At 49.0% G+C, this 21,152-nt stretch overlaps 1 protein-coding gene across 1 annotated transcript in view; it reads right to left on the bottom strand.

Annotated features, from left to right (window-relative positions):
* The window catches only part of EEF2K (eukaryotic elongation factor 2 kinase), a 60,382-nt gene that overhangs the window by 13,808 nt on the left and 25,422 nt on the right, over positions 1-21,152 (bottom strand). The window contains exons 3-12 of the mRNA XM_028090384.2: positions 17,180-17,280; positions 13,802-13,862; positions 11,780-11,817; positions 11,228-11,399; positions 7,872-8,021; positions 7,405-7,537; positions 7,002-7,129; positions 6,075-6,276; positions 4,315-4,382; positions 701-778 (exon numbers count right to left, since the gene is read on the bottom strand). Coding sequence (XP_027946185.1) covers positions 701-778; positions 4,315-4,382; positions 6,075-6,276; positions 7,002-7,129; positions 7,405-7,537; positions 7,872-8,021; positions 11,228-11,399; positions 11,780-11,817; positions 13,802-13,862; positions 17,180-17,280 — 1,131 coding nt within the window. The remainder of the gene's footprint in view (positions 1-700; positions 779-4,314; positions 4,383-6,074; positions 6,277-7,001; positions 7,130-7,404; positions 7,538-7,871; positions 8,022-11,227; positions 11,400-11,779; positions 11,818-13,801; positions 13,863-17,179; positions 17,281-21,152) is intronic.

The raw sequence follows: 21,152 nt of genomic DNA, 5'->3' as shown, positions 1-21,152 counted from the left end.
CCCTTAGGAAGGGCAGCTGGAACTCTCATGTGCCAAGCAGAGAGGATGCTGGGTAACAAGCAGGACTTATGTGCTGGTGTGCCCACAGCCTTGCCCTCACTCTCTCTGTGTGCACAGACGGAAATGAGTCAAAGGCACAGGATCATGGCAGACGAGCTCCAAGAAAACCTCCTTCCTCTTACCAAAGCTCCCATGACAGTCTTACTTGCAGTAACAAAGCTGAGACCAAAGGGTTGCCCGCAAGACTGGTGCGAAGGCTCAGACTCAACTCTGGCACATGGCAAAACCTCTACATGGAAGACACTGCTGAAGCCACCCTCACCAGGATGCTGCTGGGTTCCCTTGGAAACCTGTCCTCCCCAGGGACGCCGGAATACCACGTGTGGAGCTGGACCCTCCCACCTACTCCAGCACCATTCTGACCTATTACCCAATAACCAGAGGTTCCAGCTTCCCCATAAGAGTCGTCCAACATTTTCAACCCTGTCTAATCCCCCATACTTGACCCCTTACTAAACTTTCAGTCCACATTATCCTGTTTTATCTTCTGCCCTGCATTTATTTTTATCTGAAATCATCTCATGTATCCATTTACCTATTATGTTCTCAAGACCCACTCACATTTCCCCCCCACCTTTCCATCCTCCTGGACAATGAGGCAATAGAACACTGTGGTCTCATTTCCTTGGGGGTTCCTTACATGTTCGCGGGGCTCTAGGTCATCCAGCTCACCCCGCTTCTCACTGGGGTATCCACTGTCTCCACTGTTTTCAGAGTCCTGTGGAGAGAAGATGGTCCTAGGGGTCTCAGTGGTCCTCTGAGTGGTGGCGACTTCTGGACCTCCCAGCCATTTGCTCTCTCTCCTTTGTCCTGTCACCTCAACTAACATTCTCTTCCCCCTGCCCTTGCTGGTTGGGTGACAAGGGAGTAGTACAAAGTAGTGGCAGAGAGCTTGGGCTCTGGAGCCAGACTGTCTGGGCTCAAGTCTGAGCTTTGTGGGCCCTGGGTAGCAGTTTCCTCAGCCACGGGATTCATATAGCACCTATATCCAAAGATGAGGATGAAGTGAAGTGTTACCCACCGTGGATCACAGGAAGTGCTATTATTAAGAGTAGCTCACCCATTTCACAAGCAGAAAAACAAAGGCTGGTTTATGAGCTATGTACCCACGGACACACTGTAGCACTGAGAGCAATATTCATAACAATGAAGTCCTCCGCCAAAACCACTATTTTTTATTCTTCTAGATAGTTCAGAATCTCTAAAACTTCAGTCATTTGCCTACAGCGTCCAATTCCGGCCGTATCTGCATGTCACCTGCATCACTATTCAGCTCATACTTTTATGTTTCTGTCTTCGTTCTACTAAGAAATATTTCAAACACGCCACTAAGAACAGAAAATACTAAAATGAACTCCCGTGCACCTATCACCTGGCTTTGTCAGCTCCTGACATTAGGCCTTAGTTACTTCAGATCTTTTATTTTTAAAGATTGATTGACTGATTATTTATTTATTTGAGAGAGAGAGAGAGAGAGAAAACAAGTGGAAGGGGCAGAGGGAGAGGAAGAAAGTCCCAAGCAGACTCCGTGCTGAGCACAGAGCTCGACCCGGGGCTTGATCCCATGACCCTGAGATCACGACCCGAGCTGATATGAAGAGCCCGACACTCAACTGACTGAGCCACCCAGGCTCCCCTAGGTCTTTTATTTTTAAAAGAAATTAAAACATTACTATTAAAATATAGATCTCTTGTGTGCTCCTCCCAACTGCATCCCTTTCCTGCTCCAGGTAAAACCACTTTTGTGAATTCGTACTTGTTATTTCTCTATAGTAAGCCATTTTCTTTTACTTAAAGAAATACATATTTAAAAGAAGTTTGGTGTCACCTAGCATTAATGGATCCCTCTCCTAGACAGGCAGGAGCCATGAAAACATACACAGAGGAATCCTTAGCCTCTGGTCTGACCAGGGATCCTGCCACCCCGAGGAGCTACATATCCTAAAAAGGCCCTGCCCTTGTTTCTAGAAGCACTATAGACTTCTCTTCTATCTCCCCCAAGGCTTTTGTTCTGTGTGAACTGAAAGGCTATTCTGATTTCTTTTTTAAAAAATATTTCAAGGGGCGCCTGGGTGGCTCAGTCGTTAAGCATTTGCCTTCTGCTCAGGTCATGATCCCAGGGTCCTGGGATCGAGCCCCGAATTGGGCTTTCTGCTCTGCGGGAAGCCTGCTTCTCGCTCTCCCACTCCCCCTGCTTGTGTTCCCTCTCTGGCTGTGTATCTTTCTGTCAAATAAATAAAAGAAAAAAAATATTTCAAGAGGTGCCTGGGTGGCTCAGTCATTAAGCGTCTGCCTTTGGCTCAGGTCATGGTCTCAGGGTCCTGGGATCGAGCCCTGCATCGGGCTCCCTGCTCAGCAGGAAGCCTGCTTCTCCCTCTCCCACTCCCCCTGCTTGTGTTCCCTCTCTGGCTGTCTCTGTCAAATAAATAAATAAAATCTTTTAGAAATTTTTTCAATTTTTAGGGGCGCCTGGGTGGCTCAGATGGTTAAGCGTCTGCCTTCAGTTCAGGTCATGATCCCAGTGTCCTGGGATCAAGCCCCATGTTGGGCTCCCTGCTCAGCTGGGGGTCTGCTTCTCCCTCTCCCTCTGCCTCTCCCCCTGGTTGTTCTCTGTCTCTCTCTCTTTCAAATAAATAAAATCTTTAAAAAAAATACTTCAATTTTAAAAATTGAGATATAATTTACAGATAGTCGATTGAAGTGTTTGGTGTGCTGAGTGAAAGGTTGTTTTTTTTAAAATGGAGGGCAGGCCATACCCAGAAGCTCGTGGCTCCTTACACCCCACCCACTACACGACCTTGGGCCCCTCCTCCCACCCTTTGGACTGAGTCCCAAGCTGAGCAATAGAGAGCTCACTCATACCCCAACTCTGTACTTCCCAGCTCTGGGACCCCAGGCAAGGCAGCCAACCTTTCCAAACCTGTTTCCTCATCTGAGAAATGGGGAGAATACCCACTCCAAGGTGGAGAAAAGAAGCAAAGTACAGCAGTACAGAGTGGGTTTGAGGCCAGATGGCCTGGATTTGAACCATGACTCCATCAAGTGGCTGAACCTTTCTGTGCCTCAGTGTCCCCATCTCTAAATCAGGGATCACGAGAGCATTGCCCAGGCAGCTGCTGAGATCGGGGTTAAGGAGCAGGTGGCTGAGGGACTGATGGGAGACAGGCTTTTCACCTTACGAATCTTCTGGACCTTTTCCTTTTCAACGATGAGAATGTGTGAGCTATTGTGAAATTCTAAAATTTATTCTAAGTCTAGATTGAAATCTACTATAAAAGGAATAAAAAATGATATCTACCTCATAGGTTGTTGGGGCTTAAAGGAGAGTATCTATCAAGCTCTTAAAATAGCATCTGCCCATAGTGACAATTCCATAACATCAGCTCCTCTTATTTCTTTCTTCCACTCGAAAACTCTGAAAAGCAGTCACGAGTGAACTTGAACCTTTGGAGCAATCCCAGGGTGCAGCTTCAAGTGCACCTGAGGTCTGTGCAAGGGTGACCTCTCTGCAAAGTCTGTTTTTAAAACTCCTAGGAGTTGTTTTTTTTTTAAGATTTTATTTATTTATTTGACAGAGAGAGAGAGAGAGAGAGAGATAGTGAGAGCAGGAACACAAGCAGGGGGAGTGGGAGAGGGAGAAGCAGGCTTCCCGCGGAGCAGGGAGCCCGATGCGGGGCTTGATCCCAGGGCCCTGGGATCATGACCTGAGCCGAAGGCAGACGCTTAACAACTGAGCCACCCAGGTGCCCCAAAAATTCCTAGGAGTTTTTTATTTTGACACTGTAATATAAGTTTGCATGAATGCAAATGTGATGCCTTCAGCTTCCTACCACGGATCAGTCAGAGGCTGCTGGAAACCAGTCCTGTTTATCCAGCCTGAGAGCATCCCATCGGACTGTAAGTTACTTGTCTGAAACCCAGGATAGCTCTCTCCCCCAGGGCAGCTATCCACAGGCATGTGGCCAGACCAGTCCAGGGCTGAGCTCACTCAGCATTTACCAGAAGGTTGCACTTTTGCTAATTTGGATTCCCTTTTCTCTAACCATCTCTGGGAACTGCGACGGAGCCAGCTCTTCCCAGAGAACACCACTGCCTGGGGCAGGAGGCTGAGAGTTATCTGCATTCCTCTGGCCCCCTGGCAGTGCCCAGAGTAGACCTAGGCTGCCCGCCTCTGGATCTGAGGATTCAGCCTTGGTCCTGACTGGGTGAGTCCATTGCTCCCAGCCCTGTTCTCTTGGTCCCTCTCCAGCTTACCCGGTGGTTGTCCAGATGGTCGTGTTCTCGGGGTGCCATGTTGTCAAGGTCGCTGAACACAGGCCATTCTGGGCAAGAGAAAACAGAGATAATGCACCGGCTCCATCAGGAGAACTGTTTAAAAGACCAGCTACAGCCTAGAGCTGAATGCACCAGCCACCAGGCCTTTTTTCATTTTAAATTTTTTTAAGAAGGTGCAAAAATGGGGAAAGAATGTTGTCAGCCCCTGGGGGTGGGGGGCTACAGTGCTTCCTCACGAACTTATTCAGAATTGGGGTACCTGGAGGGCTCAGTCGGTTAAGTGTCCAACTCTTGGTTTCAGCTCAGGTCATAATCTCAACATCGTGAGATCAAGCTCCATGTCAGGCTCCTCACTTAGCAGAGTCTGCTTGGGATTCTCTCTCCCTCTGCCTTTCCCCCTGCTCTCTCTCTCTCTCAAATAAATAAATAAATCTTAAAAAAAAAATTATTCAGTCTGCCACTTGCTAGCTGTGGGGTCCTGAGCAGGTAGCTTGACCTCTGTGCCTCCTCAAAGTTGCAATGTAAATATACTTGTGCAATGTGCTTAGAAGCACACGTACCTGGGCCATGGTTGGCCTTCAAGGAGGTGCAGGTGTGAAGGAACAACAACCATGTGTATATTTAGGACCCAATGAGCACCTACAGGTTGGGGAAGCCTCAGATGGCTTAAAAACCAACCACCTCCTTCCTGGTGGTTCCCAGTTTCTATCTCCTGCCCTGAGCTTCCACAGCAAAATCCGGCTTGTTTCCTTTTTTAATGTGGTTTTTAATAATGGTTTTCCATTTTAAAGTGGTTGAAAAATTTAAGAGTAGTATCTTGAGATATTGGAAAATTACATGAAATATGAAATGCAGTGTCTTTATTGGAACAGGGTCATGCCTATTCATTTGAGTGCTGTCTATGGCCATGTTCATGCTGCTAATGCAGAAACTGTATGTCTCACAAAGTCTAAAAGATTTACCCTCTGGCCTTCTAAGAAAAGTCTGTCAAATCCTGTTTCAAACTATACCCAAGGTCTTCTAAGTGGAAACGTCTAACAGGCTTCTTTGACATTAGACACCAAAATCTTCCTTTTCTGCTCCTCTGTGGACTCCCCCAACTGCGTAAATGGCCCTTGAAGTTCTTCAGATCAAAACCCTGGAGAGTCAGCTTTGCCTACGCTCTTTCCTGCAGACCCCATGTCCGCATCATCAGCCAACTCCGTCACTTCAACTTTGGGAATAAGGATTCCGTTTTCATCCTCTGACCTATTCATATGATGCTCATTGATTTCCTAATGTTGAACAACTCTCAGATGCCTGCAAAAACCCTATTTGATTATGACAGTATTTTTTTAGGATACTACTGGTTTTTGCTCATAATTTAGAATTTCTGTATTGTGTATTTATTTATAAGTGAGGTTGAAATGTAGGTTTTCTTTTTTTGCTGTTTTGTTAAATTTGGGTATAAAGGTTTTTCTAGTTTCAGAAAACACAATGAAAAATGTTACCTTGTTTTCTAAAATAGGGGTTGTTTTATTTGTTTTTTATTTATTTTTTAGGGGTTGTTTTAATAGCATTCGGATGACTTGTGTCTTAAAAATTTATCCAGTGAACTCACTCGTAAAACCATCTGGGCCATGACCCTTTTTGGTTAGCATATCTGATTTCCTAACATAAAGTGAAAGCCAGTTTAGCAGTGTTCTTTCTGGTGCCTGTCCCCTTCAAGCATGATGACCAGGGATGGAAACATCACTCACGGAGGTGGTCCAGTTTCTGGCTGTGTGGTGTGGCCGAAGATGGGGAGGAAGGGAGAGAGTCAAAGGTCACATCACTCATGTTCTCATCTCCAGAGTTCTCTGAAAGGCGAAGGAGCAGGGGGGGGCGACTCCCAGAGAGGGTCCTTACTCGGGGGCTCCCACACTTTTCCTCTGTCCCCCTCAAGATGGTCTTTGCCGATTGCTGGAGAATTAACAGGGACACCCGTGTTACACAGGAGCCTTCTGGGGAGTGAAGGACTCTTTCAGTAGCATGTTGTTCACCTGAACCCTGAGGCCCTTTCAATCCATAGCTCCCATACATACCTGTTTAGGGACTAGCAGGAAATCTAAAAATAATCAGTGGGGGGTTAACCCGAAGGCCTCTATAAGGGGGCATCTGGCACAGGAGCTCAAAGCCAGCCAGCATTCCCAAAGTGCTGACCATACTCTACAGCCCTGAACTGGGGAATACCTAACAGCATACATCCAGAATCCCAAGTTGGTCTTTGCCGACCGTCTCTTGTATCTGATCAAGGTAATGGCAGAGGGGGTGGGCACATCCTGGACACAGCAAGGTGCCTGAAGAGCCAGGTCCAAGTCTAGTCCAGCCATTTGTCAACACGCTACACAAATACACATACCACACACCTCTCTCACTCTCTCTACACATTTGGTCTCATCACTCTGATCAGAATAGGTCCAATCAAGTAGACCCCAGTTACTGTGTCAGTGGGAACACTTGGAAGGGCTTTGTGCATTGATCTGGGAGGGATGAGGGGCACAGATGGGGCTGAGATCCTTTGGGCCCGGAAACTCTTCAAGTAAGCATGACTGTGCCTAGGCTGCCATCACGGAGAAGCATGGCTTACTGGCCTGGCAGTGGAAGGGCCCCTGCTCCCTCCAAGCAGGTTCCCACTGGGCACCCACCAGCAGCTTGGTGTTCTGATTCACGGCGTCCCTCTCTCTTGGCGAGAGGTCAAAGGGAGTGAGGCCCATGCTCTTGCAAATCCGGTTGCAGGCATGAGAGTAGAAGAAGAGCGCCATCCCCCGGACACCTGCAGACAGAGCAGGGGAGTCTGGAGCATTGACTTGCTTTGTGACAGGGGCAGGGCAGTGCTGGACACCATAAATGTGGCAAGGGCAGGAGTGGAACATGCTGAAGTGGCGGGCATCAGGCGTCCCAAGCTTCCATCCCCATCCCCATCTTTTCCATCTTGGAAAAGCCAACCTACCACCTCAGCCAGTTTCCCTGGGTGTACGAAGAGCTGGGAGATTTGGGGGGCAGAGGCAGTGTGGTCTCCATGGAAACGAGCTGGCTTTCCCCACCTACCTAGGTTGCCATCTCCAAAGTCAGTGCCCTTCTCGGTGTGGATCTGCGGGTCAGTGTAGAGGTCGCCCACACCCTGGATGTCTACCACAATCAGCTGATGCCCAGAACGCTCAAATGTGAAGTGGCTGAAGGCCTGGGGGAGGGGCAGGGGGGAGACAGGAAGAGTAAGGTGACTGACCGCAAAAGACCAGGCTGTAGTCTGCATGGACACAGGTCAGCCACCACTGAGGGGCTGCAACACCCCAGCTCTGCCCACGGTGGGGCCTTTCCCTGCAAGGAGAGGTTGTAGAGAGGAAAGGATAAAGGGAGGAACCCTGTTTAATCCTACAGGAACGTTAGGTCTGCTCACAGAAGCTGGCTGGGTGGTCCCGTTTCAGAATCTACTTCAGGGGGGCTCCATGAGGCTTGAGGACCCTCTATGGGTGAGACCTCACACCCACAGGGACCCTCCCCTCCAGGGGCCTCACCTGTGGTGTCAGGCGCATGTTGTCATCACGAACAAAGCCCGAGTTGGAGTTGTACTTGATGTACTTGCCCTCGATATAGTGCTCCAGGTGGAAGAGAGGCTTGCCCGGTCTGTCCTTCAGCTCCACCACGCACATCTGCATGATGTCCACCTGGGTGGGAGCGGAGGTCAGGCAGGAGCCCAGCGGCACTCACCTCTGATGGCAGATCGGAGCAGAGGACTTGGGAGAAGCCAGCCTGCCCGGGCTCCCATCCTGGTTCCATCAGTTATCAGCTCTTCACAGCTAAAACTGCCAACTGTTCCCAGAATCCACTCTCCCCTTTCCTTTTGAGAATGAAAACCCCTGTGATGGCCTAAATGTGTCTCCCCAAAATTCCTATGTTGACATCCTAACCCTCAAAGGTGATGGTATCAGGTGGGGCCTTTGGGGAGGGGATTAGGTCATGAGGGAGGAGCCCTCATGAATGGGATTGGTGCCCGGATAAAGCTGACCACACAGAACTCCTTTGCTATGTCCGCCATGTGAGGACATAGCAAGAAGACACCGACTAAGGAACCAGGGGAGGGACTTCACCAGAATGTGACCATGCCAGCACCTTGATTTTGGACTTCTCAGCCTCCAAAATTGTAAGCAATAGATTTCTATTGTTTGTAAGTTGCCCAGTCCATGGTATTTTGTTAGAGCAGCCCAGAGGGGCTAAAACAACCCCCATTTGAGTTCTAACAGGATGCACAGCCATCCAGTAAATGACATGGCTTGGCTTCCCTGGTGGCTAGGTGTGGCCATGTGACCAAGCCTGGCCAATGGGAAGCGAGCAGCAGTGACCATGGCACCCCAGCCTGCCCCCTCCTCCTCTGGCCAACCGGAGGCTCTAGAGCCGACATCTGCCAGTGAGGCCAACCTGGCCTCCTGGTCCACAGCCACACCCCAGAGGAAGGCAGAACAGCAAGACAGAAGAAACCAGGCTTCTGGATGCCTTAGGGAGGCATGGCACCAGCCTACCCTGAACCCCCCCTACCAAAGCAGGACAGTCAGATGAGACAGAAAGAAACCATGTTGAGTTAGAACATGTTTATGGGTCTGTATGCTAAGCAACTTAGCCCATGCCTTACACTAATACACTGAATGTGGACCAACTCTGCCTCAGTTTCCTCACCTGTGGAATGGGGAATCTCACATTTTGTGTGAGGATGAAATCTGGTGATACATGAAAGAGTCTGTCAACATTTGCTGATGCTCATATTACTAGTAGACACAACTCTAGAGCAGTATCCACCAGACTATAAAGGGTGGTTCTCTCTCTGCAATGGGGAGTTATGGGAGAACTTAGACTTTCCTTGCTGAATTTTTTACCAAGCACATGTTTCATCTATATGCAGAGGGAAATGTGTAAGTCCTGTGAATGGTTTGTAAAGTAGAGTTGGTAAGACCTGAGACACTACCCACAGCACCCCATCCCCCTCAACAACACCCATAATAGAAGGATCCAGGTCTGGGTTTCCCAAGGAAACAACCATCCAAGGAACCGTCTGGTGACCCAGCTGCAGAGGATGAAGAGGCCCCGAGCTGAGAACTGCCCCAAACGTGGCCTCAGTTCCTAGAACCAACCTAAGGGGAAGGAGCAGCTGGTTCTCAGAGGTTCCCACCCCCAAATACTGGCTCTATCCCTACAAGGAAATCTATGGCGGGGCCACCTGCTTGGCCAGTGGGCTCACTGGGAAAGAAGTAGCTGCAGGGGTGCGGCCAGCAAGGAATGACCAGTTCCTCCCCAAACAGGTACGCTCCTTTCCCTTCATCAGTTCCACCAAGCACAGTATTTACTGAGCGCCCAGGCACTGTGATACAGAGTGAACAAGGCATAAAATCCCTGCTCCTGGCAGAGAGAGGCAACCAGAATATTAACTACAGGAACAAGACTCTTTCAGATAGCGCTAACTGCTCCAAGCGAAAGAAACTAGAACTGACAGAATGACCTGACAGAGGACAGCAGTGGGAGGGCTCCTTCATTTAGGATGGCCTGGGGTGGCCTTGCTGAACAGGTGACATACGAGCTGAGACCTGAACTATGAGAAGGTGCTCAACATGCAAGGATGGGGCTGGGGTTGCAGCGGGGTGGGGGGGAATGACAACAATGATACAGGCTGGGGACACAGCCAGAGCAAAGGTCCTGAGACAGGAACAAGCTTAGGGAGGAAGAGAAAGGAGGCCAGGATGATACGAAGCAAATTACTGAGGAGGTCACAGACCCCATGGGTGGGGACTATGGCTTCCTGGGTCTACCCCAAGTGCACTTAATCAAGGGCCACACAAACAAGAGGTGCTCGATAAATTCTGCTGGTTTCTTGGAGGTGCGGCTCTCCCGAGGCACCCAGGAGACAGTACCATGTTGTCATGTATGTGTTCAAACAGTGGGAAAGCTGAGCTGTGAATCTGGGCAGGGCAGAGACATGGAGGGTTGTTTCTCAAATGCCCATAGGCAACAGGAAACTCTGCTTGGCCCAGGGTCACTAAACAACCTGGGGGCTCAACTGAAGGAGCCAACTGGGCAGGGGCCTGGAATGCCTGGCTTTGAGCCCTGGCTCCTTTCCTGCCTGTTGGGCAGGTCACTTAACCCCTTTGAGCCTGGGGCTCCCCAGGGGCAGACACGCTATCCATTCTCCCCTCCTTCTGCTTTTTCTTGGAGCCACCAATCTCAGTCTGCATAGTCTGGGGGAAGGACCCACATTGCTGCCTCTAAGGGTGAGCACAAGGCTCAAGGCCTGCCCAATCTGCATATTCCCTCCCCTGGCTATTGTGATTGGCTCAGCAACAGGCACCTGACCTAATCAGAGCCAATGAAACCCAGTTCTGAGACTTTCATTGGAACTTCTGGGAAAACAGGTGTTGTCCTCCCACCAAGGTTTCTGAGAAGACAGGAAGTGAGCCTGCAGCTGCTTGCGGCCCACACGCCATCAACACCAAGGCTGGGGAAGAGATGGGGAAGATTTTCAACATCCTGTTTGGTCCTGGATCCAGCCGTACCTGTGGCCAGCGCTATTTCTCAGTTACATGAGGCAATAAATTCCTCGTTAGCATGAAGCCCATTTGAGCACATTTCTAACATTTGCAAACAAAAACCCTGACTTAACAGATCCCATCTGTAAATGGGATCAAAACATTCTAACCTCAAACAACCTCAGAGCTCTGTTTTTAGGAATAAATGACTCTTTGCATATAGTGGATTGTGCTCAATAGATGATGGCTGTTACTAGCTGCTGTTAAGACCATGAAGGGGACCTGTGACCGGCATCACTGTTGCCTTTGTGTCCAGTCTCTGTCCCTTGTGTGGGGAGGTGGCAGGGAGGGGTGCCACACACCTGCTTGGGGGGCTTGTGCCGATTATACTCCTCTCCCCAGAGCTTGGCCTCCATCTGTAGACGCACATCCTCAAAGTACACGTCCCTGTCCACGGACTCGATGTAGCGCTTTGCCACATAGTTGGAGGCCCCCTTCCACTGCTGAGTGTGCAGGAAGTTGGAGAGCTTCTTCCTGGCGGGGGGGGGGGGAGGGTAGATAGCAGAGGGCCTACCTGGGCACTTGGGTCCACCAGGAACACAGCCTGACCCACTGCATCCTTCAAAAAGCTGGGAAGAGGCTTAAGGGACACTGTTAAAGCTCTCTTATCCCACATCTTTTGGCCTCCAAACACCAGAGTGGAGGTTAGTGGGATATTCCATGTTCTCCCTGAGCCCATCCCCACAGCCAGGGCAAACGTGTGGTCTGATGGAGCCCAAACAGAGAGATGCTTGGCCCACAAGAAGCAGAGGCTGCTGTCTCGGTTTCTCGGCCAGAAATGTTGCAATGCCCCCACTCTTAGGAGCCCCAGGGAGTCTGGGCAGGGCCCCTGAGAACCAGGCTGAGTCACTTACGTCCTGAAGCACTCCCTCATCGCTCCACGGCCGAAGGGCTGAAAGACACCATACAGAGGGTTATCAGGCCCCATGCCCCACCCAGAAGCAGTCCTGAGTCAGGAAGAGATTCTCCCCTTGGACATCACTCACCAAATGGGTGCCTGGACCTCATCTCAATCCTAAAATTCCTGAGCCCTCCCTCTGTCACCCCAGCACTAAATCCTGACCGAACTTCTAGCCTTGGAGGCTTCAGGATGACAAGACCACCCTCCCCCAACCCTGGCTGAGGAGAGGAACCCCAAGGGGGTGGAGATGTTATAGGGGTAACCATGCACGTCAAAGAATGTTTTTGCAGCCCTGCTTTTGTTTCCTATAATAGAAAAAGAGTGGAGGGGAGCCTGGGTGGCTCAGTCACTTAAGCATCCGACTCTTGATTTCAGCTCAGGCCATGGTCTCAGGGTTGTGGGATCGAGCCCCGTGTCTGGCTCCACACTCAGCAGAGTCTGCTTGACCCTCTCCCACTGTCCCTCCCCACCCCTCTCTCTCCAGTAAATAAATAAAATCTTAAGAAAAGAAAAGAAAAAGAGTGGAAACAGCCTATATGTCCATCAACGGTATAATGGATAAATCAATCAGGTCTACTCACTCAATGGGATACTATACAGCAACGAGAATAAATATATTCTGTTGTTCTATTATTCTATATTATTCTATATATTACAGGGCTAGCAAAACCAAGCACAAACGTCACAGACAAAATGCTGAGCAGAAAAAGCCATACTCAAAAGCATACATACGGCATGGCTCCATTTATAGGGAGAACACAAATAGATTAACTACTCCCAGATGATAGATCCCGTGTTGGTGCTTACCCTTGGGGTAACGGAGCAGTGACCAGGCAGGGGAGGGGGGGCTTCAGGGGGCCACTGGTTATACGGAGAGTTCACTTTGTGAAACTCATCAAGCCATACCCTTTTCTGAGGGTGTGATACATGAAAAAAAAAAAGTTTCGCACAACCATCCTCCCTCTGACAATGCAGGAAGTGCTCCATTTTCTAGTCTATTCCTTTTTTTCCCCCCCACAAAAGGATGATTGCGAGCCACTGAATCCCTCTTATGGCTCAGGTTTAGGTGGTGACCTGCAATTTTTAAAAACCAATATACACATTTATAGTCAATTGATTTTTGACAAGAGTGCCAAGGATCATCTTTTGATGTATGATAAATATATAAAATGTCCAGAATAGGTAAGCCTACAGAGACAGGGGTAAATTAGTGGTTGTCTAGGGCTGGGGACGAGGAGATCGGAGGTTGGCTGCTGGTGGGTAAGTACGGGGTTTCTTTTGGAGATGGTGAAATATTCTGGAATCGATCATGGTGATGGTTGCACAACTCTGTGACTATACCAAAAACCACCAAACCCATACGCTTCAAACGGGTATGTTGCATGGTGTATGAATCACATCTCAATAAAACTAGGGCACCTGGGTGGCTCAGTCGGTTGAGCCTCTGTCTTCGGCTCAGGTCACGATCCCAGGATCCTGGGATCAAGTCCCGCACTGGGCTCCCTGCTCAGCGGGGCGTTTGCTTCTCCCTCCGTCCCTCCCCCCTGCTTGTGATCTCTCTCTCTCTCATGCTTTCTCTCTCTCAAATTAAAAAAAAAAAAAACTATTGGGGCGCCTGGGTGGCTCAGTCGGTTAAGCATCTGCCTTCGGCTCAGGTCATAATCCCAGGGTCCTGGGATCGAGCCCCGCATCAGGCTCTCTGCTCGGCAGGGAGCCTGCTTCTCCCTCTCTCTCTGCCTGCCGCTCTGCCTACTTGTGCTCGCTCTCTATCTCTCTGTCAAATAAATAAAATCTTAAAAATTAAATAAATAAATAAAAACTATTATAAAAAATAAAATAAATACACAATAATATAAATATAATGCCCCAAAGTTAAAACAATTAAGTGAGTGTGAAGGGGAGGGAACTGGGACAGAAGTCTGCTCAAGAAGAATCTGCACTCAGCCCTGCCCCCACAGGGCTGTGGATGGCTCACCTGAGATGCCATCTTGATCAGAACTTCATCTTTCAGCCACTCCCCGGTGACAGCATTGTACCTGCAGAGAGAAGTCACCCCAGGGCACAGCATCTGTAACATGACCCTCTTACCCAGTGGCTAAAAGTGGAAGCCTTTTCCTGGCTTCCTGCTGCCCTTGGGATCAAGACCACTTTACCCACAGGCCCAGCTGACCTCCTGGGTTGGGTCTGTGGATACTCTCCCTCCCCTCCCAGCACACCCCCACACACACACTGACCTCCTTCCCTTTCCTCTCCAATGTGTTGCCCAGCACTTGTGCTGTGGGTGAGCTTGTTCCCCATCTGCCCCCACCCCCCCCCCCCCACTGGACTCTAACTCCACAAACCAGGCCCGTGTCTGTCTTCTTCACTGCAGGGCCTGGTGCATGTGGAAGCTTAATACACGCATGTCGGATGAACGACTGAATAAATAAATATCCTTATTTTAACCAGTCTTCACAACAAACAGCATGTCCCAGGACAGGAGACGGCAGTGCCCTCGATCTTGCCGGGCACCTGTGTGAGGCCCAGCACAAGTAGCTGGGCTTGTGTCCTGGTGCAGGAAAGGGTAGGGGAGGCCCTGCCTCTTGAGTCCAGCCAAGGAAGGGGCTGCTGGAGGACACCCAAGGTAGAGTGAGACAGAGAAGGTTCTAGAACATTTCCATCTCTCCTTTCTTAGGAACCTTCCCAGAGCAAATCTGGCCCTAGACCTGGCTGGGCCTCAAACAGATTTGCCTGGTAGAGAGAGCTCTTCAGCTCAGTAAATCCCTAAATTCTAAAACCTCCCCTAGGGCTGAGGTGTTCTTAGTGTTAGCAGAGGCCGCCATGGCCCACCCTTTGGCAGGATGGACTCCAGACGGCTCCCAGCTCGGTGAGAACAGGCTTCTCAGAGCCTGAAATCTCTATGGGGAAAGACAAGCAGAGGCCTAGCAGGTAACCTCCCCCAGGCTGGGGGCAGGGATGCTGGCCAGAGCTGCAACTTGCCTGCAACCAGCCCATAACAATTCTGGTGTTCAGTATATAACAGCAACGATTATTACTATTATTACTATGTAGAGACCAAGGTAAAGGAAAACAGTCTACCCTCACTTCCAAATAAGACTGAAAGCTGAGAGGCACCTAGAGGTCGAGGGACAGGGGAGATACGAGACATCAGATGGATCTTATTTGTCCTTCACAACCGCTGACACCATACAGGTCAGAGTTGCTCCAAGTCACTGTGCCTTCACTATCTGCAGGCCATTTAAATAGATCTCTTCAACTGAACTTTGTAGCAGCTCTGTGAGATTGGTACAGTTACGGTGCCCACTTTCCAGCTGGGGACACTGAGGCTCAGAGAGGTGAGTAACTTGCCTGAGAGCCAGGATGCAGACCCAGGTCAGCTGCAACCAGAGCCTTGCTCCTAGCCAGCCTGGGTACCATCCATGTGAATGGGAAATCTGTCTCAACAAAGAGGTGGCCTGCACCACCAAAAATGAGGAGGAAGACTTCCAGTTTAGAAATTTTCTGGCGATTCTAGCCATCGAAGCCTAAGCTCCCTCTGCCAGCAGCCACTTCAGTTGGGAAATTGTTTGGCTTGGTCCCTGGACCCCACAGAGCTCCAGGACACACAGAGGCGGCTCAGCATGGGGGGGGGTTCTCCTTTTCCAGGGGCCTCCCTGGGTCACCTAGTGTCCTCAGCCTGCAGGCCATGTGTCACCAACGAGTCACCATGCTGGCCTTATAGGTAGGGAGAAAGAGAGTCCATACCCTGCCCTATAAGGGGTCCCCTTAGCTGCCAGCACGGCCCCCAGGGCCTGCTAGGATGTGGGTCTCCAGCAGTGGGGAGGGGGTGCATGCCAGGCCCTGAGCCATTTCCTCACAGGCAGGAGCAGGGACATGTTGCAGAAAGATGCAGAAAGCTGCTACACCGTTTCTGCCTGCCTAGCAACTGGTCTCTCTTCTTTCAGTAACAGCACCCCAATTTCCCTTTAGGGAACCACCAGGCTCCATTCGCAGAATATGTGGACTAAGTGGAAGTGATCCCCAGCACCTTCTGGCTTGGGGTATGTGATCCAGACATGGCCAATCAAAGCAAAGCTCCCTGGCACCTGACTGGTTCAGAGAGGGGCATATAACCAAAGCCAGACCAATGATATTCCATTATGGAACTTTTGTTTAAAACTATTTGAGAAGGAAAAGACCCTCTTCTATTGGGTGAAATGAAATGTGGGGCTCTCAGGGGCATCTGTGCCACTGATACAAGAGAGTCTAATCTGAGGTCAAAGCCCAAAGTGTCCTTGGAGCATCTAGAACCAGCCATACCTGAAGCCCACATGTGTAAGTGAAACATTCCCTTCTATGCTTAACACTGTGAAGTGGGTTTCTGTCACCTGCATTTGAAACAGAGTTCTGACTAATTGAAAGACACTGAACTGAGTCAGAAAGTTAGCTTATTAACTACCCGGGTAACCCTGGGCAAACCTCTATCTCCCCTGGGGCAATTATGGGACCTCGGTGTTGGCTTAGAGCATTCAGACTGGAGGGGTCTACAGAGGTCACAGGACAGGGGGATGGACTCCAGGATAGGTCCAAGAGCCCTCTAATACTATGCACAAAATTAGACATATGCGTGCAACTTTCTGGGATGGCCCTCATCAGATTCTCAAGAGTGGCCCCAAATACTTGACATGATTCCTACTTCAGGCTTTTTTAATGAATACACACACATAGAGGCTTCGAATAGTGCCTGTCACATGGATTCAATACATAAAAGCTTCATCATAGTTATCCTTGGTGGTGGTATTCTGTGGGTTTTGCTATATTTTTGTTCTTCTTGAAACCCCCTGAAATAACTCCTCTCCATCTTTTCAAATAGGAAATCTAGACGCTCACAGTTCCATTTTGTGAATCTTCCCGGGGCCAAGGCATCAAAAAGCTCACATGCTATCTCCAGGTGTTCTCTCTCCCTTTGGTGGCAACTGTAGGGGCCACATGATGAGACAGTGGAACCACAGGTGGGAGAAGCCTGGATCCCTGAGTGGCCCCCAAGGGTCCCTGGACTCTCACCCAACTTCACTCAAGTGAGAAGTACACCACTGCTGCACTGAGTCGCTGGAGTATTTATTACTGCAGCATGGCTCAGCCCTGCCTGACAAAAGAGGTACGTCAGAGGACCACCCTGAGGAGTCAAGGAGATCTTGCGCAGCACCTGAAGCATGCATAGATGCTCAAATATTGGCAGATACTATTATTATTCCCTTCTCCTTGACCTCCACGTGTACTTCGGCCTCACTGATTATGAGCAGAAGCAGGACCCATACCCCCAAGGACTCCTTGAGACCTGGGGCCATACGGCACCCCCAGACAAGCTGCCGACCTGTGACGCATGGCACATTCTGTGGCAATATCCTCCAGATGGAACTCAGCCCAGGGGTCAGGCATGTGTTTGGCCTTCTCGATGGCATGCTTCCAAGCTTCCTGCAAAAGGCAAAGGGAAATGTTAGACCAGGGCCTGTGGGATAGTGCTGCCCCAGCCTCCTCCTGCCCCGTGATTTCCCACATGTCTCCCAGCTCTGGGGAGGCAGACAACATCAGTGACAGAGAAATACTCCCAATAATTATCGTTTCAGAAACAAAGTTCCCAAAAGACCCTTTTTGTTCTCACATGGGCACAGCCTTCCCATGGGCAGAAGGGACATATGAAACCAAAGAAACATAATACACATAGGAAAGCATATTTTAAAGATTCATTTATTTTGTGGAGGTTGGGGCAGAGGGAGAGGGAGAGAATCTCAAGCGGACTCCCAGCTCTGTAGGGGAGCCCAACTCCTGGCTCCATCCCAGAACCCTGAGATCATGACCCGTGCTGAAATCAAAGAGTTGGATGCCTAACCGACTGAGCCACCTGGGCACCCCCAGACTGGCAAACATTTTAATGACTATTCATAACTAGTGCTGGCTGGGATATGGGGAAACAGGTGCTATCCCATAGGATCAATGGGTCTAAACCTCCTCCAAAGGCAACCTGGCAATGTACTGAGATAAAAAATGTGAATTCCTGTATTCTGACCCAGAAATTTTACATCTAGAAACGTATCCTAGAGAAATACACAAATCTGCAAACATATATATAGAAGAAGCATCGTTGTGTGCAAAACTGAATTCCACCCAAATGCCCATCTGTGGGGATTGGTTGAATATATTTTGATTATATCCATTTAAAATGCTAAGGAGCCCTTCCAAAAGACTGCGCTTACTCTATTAGTGGGAATTCTGGACCCTATCCGAGCCAACATCACCTTTTTGTAAATATTGTATAAATCATAAATATGCCCAATTTTATCGCCCTAAAAGAAAATCATAGACAACACAACCTTCCTAAACTCAGAATATCTCCAACCACGCCAAAGATATTGTTGTCTTTACATTAACAGAGCACTAAGTTCTGGGCTCAGATGATTAGGAACAGATTCCCATGAGACATTCCAAGGTCCTGGGGACGCAGGAATATTCATCGTGCAGAACTGCCTTGCCCATTTCAGGCTTTTAGCATCCATGCCCTCTACCTTCTCAATGCCTTAGTGCTCCTGCATCACTGTGGGACCAAAAATAGCCCCCCAAACTTTCAAAACCTATTGAGAACCAGGGCTTTCGGGTACTCATTGGGAAAGATGACCAAGGCATGTTACAGAGATTAGGCTGATTCTCAATCACCCAAGCCCAATTCTTATTTTAAAAAGCTCATTTTATTGCTTTTATAATCCCAAGGTGGAATCTGTCCCTGTCCCCTCCCAACACTCCTCCACCCACACTGGGTCGCAATCTCTTCCTGCTCTTTTCCTAAAGAACTCGAACCTCTGCCCTGATCTTGCAGGATCAGTGAGGCCAAAACTCCTTTCCAGGCCAGAGGCCTGAGCCACGGGGAGGTGGCTGGATGGGGGCGCTGACCACTGGGGGTGGCAGACCCACAGCAATTCCAGACCTCCTCACCCGCCATCGGGATCCCTCAGCCACCAGGACTAGCTCTGCAGGAGCCAAGCTTCCCAAGTGTGTCCCCGGCCTGAGCCTCAGCCTCATGGCTGGGATCCTGCTCAGAGGAGAAAAGGTAGAGCAACTGAGCTTTCTGAGAAACACACACACACACACACACACACACACACACACACACAGTTCACATGGGCTAGGCTTCCTCACTGGGGCTTGGATTCCAATCTCTGAGAAGCCCAAAAATAAAGCCCAGAATTTCTTTCTTCCAATGTGGAAGTGAATTCATGCTTAATGAAAACATTCAGAAAAGAGAGAAGACAAAATTCAAATCCGCCACACACACCCCACCCAGAGCAAGGATCGTCAATGCTTTGGACTTGTTCTTTTCCAGATCCTTGCTTTGCATTATTTGTACCACTGGAATCACATTATAAAAACAATTTACAGTCTTTTGGGAGAGTGGGCCCATGGGGCTTTAAATATAGTGATCTTGATTATTTTCCTGATTCCAAATATATGATCTGCTTACTGTAAAAAACAGCGTACACTACAGAATGTGAAAGTGAAAGTACTTTCTGACTCCTTGCTCTGAAAACCACAGCTGACACAGGACTACAGCATCAGGCCAGAGCCCTCGCATTCTGCTCTGTACCTTACTTTTCTCTACTTAACACGGGGCCTTGGATGTCCTTCCATGTCGTATGTACAGGCAGGCTGGGTTGACCCCATTTTCCTTCTGCAGTTGTAAGACGTATAATTGTATAAATGTACCTTAAGGTATTTCTCTAACCTCGGTTGATGGATATTTGGATTCTCTCCAATAATCCCTAGTATAGGCAGTCCTGAAGTGAACACCCTTGTATGTAAACCCTTATGCAACTGTGCAAGATCTTGGTAGGACATATTTCTTGGAAGTGTAATTGCTGGATCACATTTAAAATGTACAAATTTGGAGTGCTCCTCCAAAAAATTTCTCCTAAATGACACTCCAAGAGGCAGAGAACACATGACTTAAATATTTTTTTATTTTAGTTTTTTTAAAGATTTATTTCTTTGAAAGAGAGCTCGCTCGCTTGCATGCACAAGGCGGGGGAGGGGCAGAGAGAGAGAATCTTCAAGCCGATTCCCCACTGAGTGGAGTCCCAACACAGGGCTGGATCCCACGACCCAGGAGATCATGACCTGAGCCAAAACCAAGAGTCCGACGCTCAACCGACTGAGCCACCCAGGTGCCCTCCTCACTTACATTTTTAAACACAAACATGACATCATGATTTACAAGTCAGCTAGAATAGCTAACTCACTACTGACGTCACCGTTCACCTGTGGTTCTCCACCGTTAGACTTTGAGCTTGTCACTGATTTTTCCCTGTTATAAATAACCAGACCACTGACATATTTACAACTAAAACGGTTCCTGAAGCTCTGTACTTAAAAAAAAAAGTACCACTGTCTCCTCTCCTATTCCAGCAGCTGTGAACAGCAGAGACAGACTCTGACCCCAGCCTGTCCAGGGACCTGCAGTGTTCTGAGCCTGCCCGGGGCGACGGACACGTGGCTCTCCCACTGCACTCTCAACCAGTGACTCAAACGCTCCCCGACTCCCCCCGATTCAGTGAAGAGTATCAACAGAAACTGCCTCCTGGCTGGAGGCTGTGCTCCACCTGAAAAAAAAAATTCAAGGAAAAAAGTATTTCCGAATTTGAGGGCGTGTTATTTCACAGAATCAAAATTAACTTTTTGCCAAACCCAGAAAAGAATCGTGCCATGCCTTGTTGGCAACGGATGGGTTTAATGCAACAGACTTTTCTTTTAAAGCACAATATAAAAGATCCTGGATGAAGATTCGTTCCCTGCACTCTGGTTCCCGCCCACAGCTGACTAACTGTGCGAACCTCCATTTCCTTGTTTACAAAAGACAGTGAAGAATGTTTTGACTATTAGTGGCCAAACTTTTTTCCTGCCCCCACACCTGGGCTAGATGTGTTTTCTCCCCCGCCGCCCAGGAAATAGGGGCTCACTGAGATGACATGCTCATTACAGTTCAACAGCCCTGAAATGAGCTGCAAATCACTGGTGTACTGTTTTACCCAACAGGTTAAGAAAAACAGGTGTTTACGCAGGCCTGAGAAGTATGGTGACTAACATAACCTAATAAAATAAAATTTAAAAAAATATGTATAAAAGGAAAAAAAAAAAGAAGTGGGTCCTCTCAGACACTAAGGGGAGGGAAAGCAGGTTCTATCACCTCTGACAGCCTTCTGGAGGTACATTCACTGCCTTGTGACCCGGCGATCCTGATCACCTCCCCAGGTGTGCACAGGTGAGCAGCCCAAGGATGGGTCTGTGCTTATAATGCTATA

This window comes from Eumetopias jubatus, unplaced genomic scaffold (assembly GCF_037043125.1).
Source record: "Eumetopias jubatus isolate StellerSeaLion01/CBP00866 unplaced genomic scaffold, mEumJub1_p1.0 scaffold_12, whole genome shotgun sequence".
Lineage (NCBI taxonomy): Eukaryota > Metazoa > Chordata > Mammalia > Carnivora > Otariidae > Eumetopias > Eumetopias jubatus.
Note: the sequence above shows the minus strand (reverse complement) of the source record. Positions and strands in the feature narration are given on the sequence as shown.